The sequence below is a fragment of the Cololabis saira genome, chromosome 8, assembly GCF_033807715.1.
Source record: "Cololabis saira isolate AMF1-May2022 chromosome 8, fColSai1.1, whole genome shotgun sequence".
In the NCBI taxonomy this organism is placed as follows: domain Eukaryota; kingdom Metazoa; phylum Chordata; class Actinopteri; order Beloniformes; family Belonidae; genus Cololabis; species Cololabis saira.
Genome location: NC_084594.1, coordinates 42515020 through 42525876, shown reverse-complemented (window position 1 = coordinate 42525876; position 10857 = coordinate 42515020). Strand labels below are relative to the sequence as shown.

The 10857-nt window shown below is 37.5% G+C and overlaps 1 protein-coding gene across 1 annotated transcript; it reads left to right on the top strand.

Annotated features, from left to right (window-relative positions):
- Positions 1 to 3870: 3870 nt before the first annotated feature.
- On the top strand, positions 3871 to 10409 carry cidec (cell death inducing DFFA like effector c). The gene is made up of 6 exons (XM_061728736.1): positions 3871 to 4084; positions 4823 to 4909; positions 5012 to 5156; positions 6946 to 7095; positions 8104 to 8285; positions 9353 to 10409. The coding sequence occupies exons 2-6, from the start codon at positions 4845 to 4847 to the stop codon at positions 9543 to 9545; spliced, it is 735 nt and encodes a 244-aa protein (XP_061584720.1). The 5' UTR covers positions 3871 to 4084; positions 4823 to 4844; the 3' UTR covers positions 9546 to 10409.
- Positions 10410 to 10857: the final 448 nt, after the last annotated feature.

The window sequence follows — 10857 nt, the reverse complement described above, 5'->3', positions numbered from 1 at the left end:
AAAGATACTGTAAATCCTCCTTGATTTTAGTAAAGTGACAACATTTACAATTTTCTTGACCAAACAAAGATGACTAGACGAGCTCTGTCTGTAATGCAGCCAGCTGCAAAAAAGGAAAATCCATTTTCCGATTTTCCTTTTTTTAACATCGTCTTGATTAATAAATCCGATTTAGATTTAAAATCGATTAATCGCACAGCCCTAATTTATGGAATTACTCTGTGTCTATTTGCATTGATTATTCTATTACTTAATACATATAGAATAACTACAAATGCAAATCAGAACAACATGATCGATTTCACTAGTTATTACACTGCAAAAACTCAAAATCTTAACAAGAATATTTGTCTTATTTCTAGTTAAAATGTCTAATTTTTAGTAAAAAAACTCATTACATTCAAGACAAGACTCAAAAACAACCATTTTCACCTGCTTCAAGAAGATTTTCACTTAAAATAGGTGGAAAAATCTGCCAGTGGAACAAGATTTTTTTGTTTGTAATGAGAAGATAAATCTTGTCCCACTGGCAGATTTTTCTACTTATTTCAAGTGAAAATTTACTTGAAACAGGTGAAAATTGTCAAATAACAAGTTATTTTTCTGGTGATGACTTGTTTTAAGTGTAATGAGATTTTTTGACTAAAAATGAGACATTTTAACTAGAAATAAGACAAATATTCCTGGTAAGATTTAGAGTTTTTGCAGTGAGCGAGACTGCATTTGAAAAAGTTCCAATTTTCTTGACCACACAGATAAGCTACATAGCAGACTTCTGTGATGAGTATTTGCTGGACGTGTTGATTGCTACTCTAGTTAAGTTCTGTGACTCGTAACCTTGCCATACCTTAGCTTCCACTGAATTGACGCCACTGCTGGACCACGAACCGACCGGTGTGAAAATGCATCTCTTGTGTTTGCATGTGTGATCATAAACTCAAAGAAAAAAGTTGTGCGATTAAATCCAATATGATAATCATACTTCTTCCCCAAGTCTCATTTATTTCTGCTCCGGTATTAGCCACGCTTAGAATAATTACAATAATCAGCAGCCCATAAAACACAGATGAATGGGCCTGAGCTAAATGAGCCTGCGTCAGCCACGGCACGATCTGATGTGTGATAGATGTGTGATAGCGGGACAAAGGCGCGAGCAGGATATTGACCTCTGAGAGAAGAACAGACCCTTTCTATGCACCTTTGTCCACTTTTAACTTGATAAATCTGGCAAACAAATCGTGGCTATTTTAAGTTGGATGGATATTTGTCCCAGATTAGACTAATATCTAGGAGATGAGTCATCTGTGCTCCTGCACTGAGCAGAAGATGTGAGCCAACGGGGGGAAATAAACTGCTCATCTGCTTTAGGAGACGTGGTTCTGTTTTAAACCGGTCGCAGAACTGAGTGATTTCATGTTTCACCTCCGCTGTCGTGGTAAGGCTCTGTTTCCTGCACCGCTGAAGTCAGAGGTCAATCTCCAGTGAACTGCTAATTCATTCCACATAAATAAATAATTGCACGAATCTTCACAAGGCAGTTATAACATTAAAGATTTAACTGGGAGCCGCTCTAATTTATGCAATAAGTGTCATTCTTTAAGACGTTGCAGCCTTTATTTGGCCTCTTATTTTCAGGGTCGTTTCACAGATGAGCCTGAACAAAAAGGGATATTTTTCTGCAACAGCAGCTGCTATTAATGCAAACATTTAACTTAGGCTGATGTTTCCAGTGGAATGACTAAAGTATAATTTTCATACAATCATGAATATTCCCAGTTTGTGACAGAAGAGTCTCCTAAAATAACTTTTAGACAATTAGTCAGCATTTGCTACACATGATTATCAGTAAACCAATGAAGTCTTAAAGGAAATATATACATATGGTTTGTTTGTTAGGGACCAAACAAAACATAATATTATACAATTTAATTTCTTATTATGTTTTGATAAATCCAATAAATCCAAGAGTTAATATTAATCGACTTTAGGCCAATAATAGTTATTCTGGATGGGAACAAACTCGTTATTTACTTAAAACAGCCTGTATTTCACTGCTAATGTTACAGTTCTGTGGCTACACGTTCTTGATTGGCAGCCAGCTCGGCCAATGGCGAGTTCTTTGGTGATTATTTTAGGTTAGTTCGTTTATATGGGTTTAAAATCTATAAGAGCAACCAAAAAACAAGTGAGCTACAGTTTCAGGTTCAGTTTTACAGAAGGTACATTTGTTATCGATGTCAAGGAATTTTGAGATATACTGTATGTGTTAGATGGGTATATGTTATGTGATATTTTTAAATGTAGTTCTCTGATTTTGTTTGTAACACAAAATTTGAAAGGAACAAGCCACGCCTTGTTCCAATTAATATACACGAAAATAGCATTCCAAAAACATTTCCCTCGTCTTATTTTTTTCGCATTGTAAAAACATTCTCTACACTTTTTACACAAAATATCAATACCATTTATATAAAGAGTGTTAATAGTTGTATGTTGCACATTCTGTTTTTTATAGATTTTCATTAATTCTACTATTCCGCTGGGAATGCAGTTGATTACTAAGTTAAATTCTTTAAATTTGATAGGGAATGCTTTTTGTGAGAGAAAATCTTCGTAACTAAGTAGTTGACCATTAGGGTTAAATAAGTATTTTATATAAATTATATTTTTGTCAATCCAATTTTGGAAATAGAGTGATTTGTTCCTCTTAGTAATGCATTCATTGTTCCAAATGGTAGATTTATGTGGAGAAAAGTTATGTGAATAACATAGTTTCCATGCTAACAGAAACTAAAATTCTGACATCTTAACAGGTGTTAGGTCCCTGGGCAAAGGTTAACCGAGCTATGACGTCAGACTGTATCGTACAACACGACCTTATCGGACACGCCTTAATGTCTCGCCATGTGTGATACGGTGCTGCCAACCTTGAACCGTGACCTATGATGATTTCTGAACTTAAAGTCCTTTGAAAATGAACTTTCAGCCTAAAATTCCCATAATGTCTTTTGGAATAATATCATTTAAGTGGAGCACTAGATTTTACTAATGTGAAAGAAATGCTTCCTTTTTGTTGGACTATTTTATTTTCAGTTTTGCAATGTATACAAACATATACCAACAGTATATACATAATATAACCCCCCCCCCCCCCCACCCAAAAAAAAACAAAAAAAAACAGTCAGTGTGGAAAGTCAATACAAACCACTACATAAGTACTTTGTGTAAGAGATGTATGGATATGGTCTAGAAAAGGCTGCCAAATTTTCAAATAGGTGTTATATAGGTTTTCTGAGACAATATGTGATTTCTTTCCAGGGTTGAGTCAATTATTCATCTCAAAAGACCATTTGTCGATAAATATAGAGGGGAATCAGATTTCAATGACACTGCAATGCACTTCTTGGCCACACACAGAGCAGCTTCCATGAATTTGAGTTGTGCACTGTTTAGAGAACCACGAATACATGTGAAGTTCCCCAATAAACCCAGTTCAGGGTCCAGTGGAAACTAACTCCTGAGATCCTGGTTAAAGTGGAGCAGATATCAGGCCAGAAAGACCTCACTTTGGCGTACAGAAAAAGGTACAGTGCAGAAAGGAACCAACGTCATTGTTATGGGGGAAAAAAAGTTTTTATTTCTTTCTTTCCTTTTTTAAATGTCCCCATAGTCGCTGTTTTGCCCCTCTGAATCAGAATCTTCATGTGTTTATATCATGAAAAAGCAATGAAGTGTAGAGTGTGTTTGCTGTTTTGGTGCAGCACTCATGCATACTGTGACACGGTGTCATACAGGGTTCGTGGGAGTGTCCACGGAGAGTTTCTCAATAAAATTGACAACTTGCAACCAGCTCAACAGTCATCAGCACAAAGTTCATTGACCAAGTGGTGCAAGAAGCTGTAGCCAGAGAACTGTGAATCTGCGAGGACGAGCACCTGAAGAGGAACGTTCCGTCCCCACGGCCGGCATTCACCACCAGGACCAGAACTGCTGAACCAGAACTGCTGAACCAGAACTGCTGAACCAGAACTGCTGAACCAGAACTGCTGAATCAGAACTGCTGAACCTTCACGCTTCCTTACCTGTAAGATCTGTCTTTATGTGAAAATCTTGTTTTTTTTAGATCTTTTTAGAGAAAATATTTTATTTTACACATTATGATAAATTTATAGTTTATAGTTATAGTTTATAGTTATAGTAGTTTATAGTCATATGTCGATATATAGATTTATAGTAATTTTTATGTATATAATTGGAGGTATTTGTATACAGGACTGTCTCAGAAAATTAGAAAATTGTGATAAAGTTCTTTATTTTCTGTAATGCAATTAAAAAAATAAAAATGTCATACATTCTGGATTCATTACGAATCAACGGAAATATTGCAAGCCTTTTATTATTTTAATATAGCTGATTATGACTTACAGTTTAAGATTAAGATTCCCAGAATATTCTAATTTTTTGAGATAGGATATTTGAGTTTTTTTAAACTGTAAACCATGATCAGCAATATTAAAATAATAAAAGGCTTGCAATATTTCAGTTGATTTGTAATGAATCCAGAATGTATGACATTTTTGTTTTTGTAATTGCATTACAGAAAATCACAATATTCTAATTTTCTGAGACAGTCCTGTATTTGTACATTTGTATTATATTTTTTTACTTTTTTGTATTCTTTTTTAACATGCATGTTCAAAATAAAATCTTCAAATCAGATTAAATAAGCGAGGGGAGGCCTGGCTACTCGGTAGGGGCCGGCCGGCCTCTCCTGGAGACCTGTTGGGAATCTTAACTTTACTTTTGAAACGTTTTCAACCAGATCTGCTTGAAGTTTCCGGCTGATGTGCTCTCAGATGGATTATGCCATGAAGTCTCTCAGCCTCCTGACTCCCTCCACCCTCTCCAAGTAAGACCAGTACCCCGCGCAGCCCATGGTGTCACACATTGATATATATATGTGTTTAGCATGTGATTCCTGACCTAATGGCTGAATGTTTCTCTCTCTCAGGGTGGTGACGTCGGCCAGCAGCTCCGTGAGCCAGCAGCTCCTCTCAGCTGCAGCTCCTCGGCCCAAGCCCTTCAGAGTCACTAACGCTGAGCGCTCTCTAAAGAAGGGCATCATGGCCGACGCGCTGCTGGACCTGATCAACAAGGTGAGGAGGAGTGAAACTGATACCAGTGAATCAATCAGGCAGATAGCTGATCCAGAACTGCCAGAGTCCTTACAAACACCAGGAAACTGGACCACATTACACCGGTCATGAAATCACTACACTGGCTTCCAGTGAGTCAAAGGATAGAGTTTAAAATCTTACTGCTGGTTTACAAAGACCTGAATGGTCTTGGACCAGAATCCATGCTTCAATCAATCAATCAAATTTTATTTGTATAGCACCTTTCATCCATAAAATACTGTGTTTGACAGTGCTTTGACATTTTGACTGAAAAATAAGCATAATAAAAACAAAAAAATAAAAACTGGGAGACCAATGCACACTGACATACAATATAGTTAATTAAAATGAAATAATGATAAAAGTTCAAGGATTAAGGCTAAAAAATAATCAGTCCACAACAATAAAATATAATAATAAAAACATTACAAGAAATAGATAAATAAATAAAACAAATACCTTTAAAAAATGTTAAACATTATAAAACTATAAAATTTGATGCTACATAAAAGCCAGACCAAAGAGATGAGTTTTTAGTCTACGTTTAAAAATGTCCACATTTGCAGCTCCTCTCAGATCCTCCGGCTGTTCCACAGTTTTGGAGCATAGTGGCTAAAAGTAGCATGCTGGATCTGTAAGTTCCTATGAAGCTCCCAGACCCCTGAGCTTCATCTGGATCTGTAAGTTCCTATGAAGCTCCCAGACCCCTGAGCTTCATCTGGATCTGGTTTGTTGTGGTTCCAGAACCAGAACCAAGCAAGGTGAGGCAGCGTTCAGTTATTCTGCTCCTCACCGGTGGAACAAACTTCCTGTAGACCTGAGGTCTGATCCAACTGTAGATCCTTTAAATCAGGATAAAAACATTACTGTTTACTCAAGCGTACTCTTAAATTAAATACTTACATGCTGTACTCTACTGCCCTTACTTTTTAATAACATGTGCTCTTATCATTTAACCTCTTTTCTTATCATTTTATTTCATTTTATTACGTTTTGCGTGACCCTTGAACACGCTTCCAGTTGTGTCATATTGCGTAAATTCTCCCACAATATTCAGCAGCTGGTAATGTCATCCTTATAACATCCAAGGGTCAAAGTAACAACTGAGTTTTTAGCTAAAATATCAATAGGTTTATCTTCATATGACAGTGTTGCTATGTAGTATTTATTAATCAGGATAAAACTTTAAGCAGACAGACCCCTGAAAATCTAACTAAGACAAAAATAATAACTATACAAAAACCGTGTGGGAAATTAAGTTTCTGTTATCTGATGTTATTGTGTTTGCAGGTCTGAAAAAAAGACTGATGTAGAATTGTGAAATTGGTTTGGCACAGATTACGTTCTAATACTGTATTTGACCCGGTCTTTGTATGTTCTCCTCAGTCGTGTGAAATAAGACCTGGAAACAGGCATTGTGGCATAGAATTGTCAAATTGGTTTAATTCACTGTACAAATGGTTACAGATTACTTTTTTAATACTGTATTTGACCCGGTCTTTGTACGTTTTGACCGTATAGAAACGTAATTCTTGCCATTGTAAGAATGAGATGTACCTGCTGTACTCTACTGCCCTTACTTTTTAACAACCTGTGCTTTTTATCATTTAACCTCTTTTCTTATCATTTTATTTCATTTTATTACGTTTTGCGTGACCCTTGTACACGCTTCCAGTTGCATCATCTTGCGTAATGTCCTTTTCTCATGACCTGTGACACATTTAAGTCTACGTGATGATTATGAATCATTTATTGTGGTTGCTCTCAGGCCAGTGACTCGTTTAGTCTGGAGAGTGCGTGTGAGCTGGTTCTGGATGAAGACGGCACCGGTGTGGACACAGAGGATTTCTTCCAGACCCTGCCGGGCAACGCTGTGCTCATGGTCCTGGAGAAGGGACAGAAGTGGAACCCGCGCTCCGTAAGCCTTTCCTCACACCGGCCACCCGATGGCGCTCTTTATCAACGACTGTAAACGCTCCTGAGCGTGAGCGTTGCAGCCTGGTAATTCTTTGTAGGAAGATGTCTGTTTTACTTTTATTTAATGAAGCAGCTCAACTATACAGGACTGTCTCAGAAAATTAGAATAGTGAGATAAAGTTCTTTATTTTCTGTAATGCAATTAAAAAAACAAAAATGTCATACATTCTGGATTCATTACAAATCAACTGAAATATTGCAAGCCTTTTATTATTTTAATATTGCTGATTATGGTTTACAGTTTAATATTTCATATTAATTATTAATATATTTTATATTAATTAATTTATAATTATATTTCTATATTATTTTATAATTTTTGAGATAGGATATTTTAGTTTTCTTGAGCTGTAAGCCATGATCAGCAATATTAAAATAATAAAAGTCTTGCAATATTTCAGTTGATTTGTAATGAATCCAGAATGTATGACATTTTTGTTTTTGTAATTGCATTACAGAAAATCACAATATTCTAATTTTCTGAGACAATCCTGCAGACACATCTTTAGCCTGAGAAAAATGAAGAAGTACAACTTTAGTGAGATATTTCATCCTTTAAGCTGAATCTGAGATTATGATATTGATTCAGCTGGTGTGCAGAGCTTTGTTTCTCCTTTCATGATTTTCAGAGAAATAAAAGGCAGGGGCTGAATATTAAGAAGACCCAGGGTTGACAACAAATTTGAATAGCATCCACACAAAAGCAATTCATTTCCATAGAGATTGGTGCATGAAATCAATTTGCAAACCCCTCCCCAAAACGTTTGCTGCCGTGACCTCAAACTGACCTTTTCTGTGTGTCTCTTTTTCCATCCTCTCCAGCTTCATTGTGGAGTATAAAACTGTATTTTTAGAGGAAGCGGGAGCTGCTACTTGGCTTCAATCAGAGCAACAAATGCGTCTGTGCTCGATTAACCTCACTTTCATCTCTCCTCCCGTCGCCTCGCAGGAGAACCTCTGCAGAAATCAGTTGGCCGAACAAAACCGTACAGATGTGGCCAAGCTGACCCTGGACCTGTACAAGAACAACCCCAAGGACTTCATCGGCTGTCTGAATGTGAAAGCAACCCTGTACGGCGCTTACTCCGTGTCCTATGACCTGCGCTGTTACGCTGCCAAGAATGTGCTGAAGTGAGTGAAGGAGCCTGCAGAATATCCCACACCTTCTGATACATTTTTAATGCTTTTGTGTTGAACTATTATATAACTGAGCTTAGTCTCTTTTTTTCCCTCAACATGGCCGCAAGGCTTTTTGAAAAAATCAATTTCATCATGGATGAACATTGATAATGTGGAATAATTGGCAAGCAGATCTATTGGCTGTAATTATTCTTTTACAACATTTTTTGTGTTTAAAAATGACCCCTAGATACAAAATGGGAAGTTATTACTTTTTTTTGGGGGAGGTGTGTGGGAGGAAAGATGCCGTGATCACAGAAGAACAATGGTTGGGTTTTACTGAGATTAATTTCATGACGTTATGTCATCGCTGCAGAGGATTATATTTGTCAAATACACTGCAAAAACTCAAAATCTTAACAAGAATATTTGTCTTATTTCTAGTTAAAATGTCTCATTTTTAGTCAAACAAATCTCATTACACTTAAAACAAGTGTCATTACCAGAAAAATAACTTGTTATTTGACAATTTTCACCTGTTTCAAGTGGATTTTCACTTGAAATAAGTAGAAAAAAATTGCCAGTGGAACAAGATTTTTTTGCTTGTAATGAGAAGATAAATCTTGTCCCACTGGCAGATTTTTCTACTTATTTCAAGTGAAAATTTACTTGAAACAGGTAAAAATTGTCAAATAACAAGTTATTTTTCTGGTGATGACTCTTGTTTTAAGTGTAATGATATTTTTTGACTAAAAATGAGACATTTTAACTAGAAATAAGACAAATATTCTTGGTAAGATTTTGAGTATTTGCAGTGTATGATGCACACACCGCTTTGCAACAGGTTTAAGAGACCTTTGAGCAGTTTTAGGAAGTACATCTGATGCCAGAAATGACTATTTAACTGTTTTGGTCTGTCATGTTTGTCTATGTTTTCTTTTGATGGAACATGGTCGAAATTTTCATCTTTGCAGGTTAAATATACTTCTGCATCACAAATGCTTCCAGTTAGTTTCCGGTTATGTCTCTACGCATTTGAATGAACACTTATGCGTTCCCTCCTCTCTCCGTACCTGCAGGGAGGCTCTGCGATGGACCATCTTCTCCATGCAGGCCACGGGCCACGTCCTGCTCTGCTCCTCCTGCTACATTGAGCATTTGCTGGAGGAAGAGGAGGACGCTGAGAAGAGCCTGGCGCTGCCGCAGGGGAGCAGGATCCGGCAGCTGCAGAACATGCTGCTCGGCAAGAAAATACCCGCCATGATGGCCTGATGGCAGACGTAGACACGCCATCCTCTGCTAGAAGTGGACCAGTTGTGAAGATGTGACGGATAAAACTGGCCGACAAACACTGAGATTACTAACAGTCTCTAACAGACTTACTAACACACAGTCTCTTCTCACTGTCACGTATTATTCTGTTACATTTTTTTTCATTTTGCCGTCTTAAACTCAAGCTAAAACAAGTCCTGCTCTGAACGCACTTTCACTGACTACTGTGTAACTTTTCTGACTGTAAAGATAAATAAAAATGTTATTTTATTTCCTCACTGATGATAGTCCAGAGGTCTGCACCAACTCGACTTTTTTAAATGACTGCAGCGTGAGCCCCCATTAAACCGGCCGCGTGGTTCCAGATCATAGTTTGTGTAATTGGTGAGAGGTCCAGCTGTCTCTCCCACGCCTCCCTAATTGTCCCCTGGTCTGCACAGTCCTGTCAACCGCCGCCTGCCCCTGACTCCCAAAACCAAGGGAAGTGAGGGAAGAAGAAGGGAAAGCTGGCAGCTGCAGGAGCGATGGGACGCAAGCAAACCATCATGCTGGGAGAGGTGGTGGTACAGCTGTTGCTGCACGGTTTTAACCAAAGTGGCTGATGGATCGATCCCAGAGATGTTAAATGTGACTGGAACCCCCCCTTATTTTGTCTTAATTTCTATAATGTGTAAATGGAGAAGATGAATAAGTTACTTAACCTGATCACTTCTGATTCACTTAGTCATTTATGTATTTATTTATGTATATATACATGATATATTTTATATAACAAAAGTTATAAGCTCCCAATATCTTAATCAGAGTTTTTAATGGCATCTATATTTATTTTCTGTGTGATAAATAAATAAATAAATAAATAAACGCTTTTGCGGTTGTAGCTATGGGTTGTAGCTGCTGCCGAGCCGACTTTGTTTTGGAAGTACGGATCGGATTTCTGCCAGTTTGGGGATAAAAATACGCTGCACCCTCACAACACTTCAAGTGTTCCTTTTACTAATACAATGTTTTTAAAATAAATAATGCAGTTATTTAAATGTTAATACAAGGAAAGTAAAAACTACACTTTTTCCATTGATGTGAATGAGAGAGGCAGCTGTTTGGTCCAACCGGAGGAGGATGTTTCTGATTGGTCAGACAGGGACCAATCAGAAGGCTGACAAAGGGTCAATTAAAGAAGGGTGGAAGCGGTGCTGTCGTCAATATGCCCCAACGAGGGTTTCCAACTTGGGGAGACGGATAAATCCGAAACGGCGAGAGTGCCGTGATGAGATACGAGTCTTTCCCAACTTTCTGAGCGTAACAAAGTCCA

Bases quoted from the DNA above. Each gene is read 5' to 3' on its own strand.
- cidec (XM_061728736.1), top strand. From the start codon at position 4,845: ATGTGCTCTCAGATGGATTATGCCATGAAGTCTCTCAGCCTCCTGACT. The intron at 4,910-5,011 runs GTAAGACCAGTA...TCTCTCTCTCAG, and splicing joins ACTCCCTCCACCCTCTCCAA to GGTGGTGACGTCGGCCAGCA. The intron at 8,286-9,352 runs GTGAGTGAAGGA...CCGTACCTGCAG, and splicing joins GCTGCCAAGAATGTGCTGAA to GGAGGCTCTGCGATGGACCA.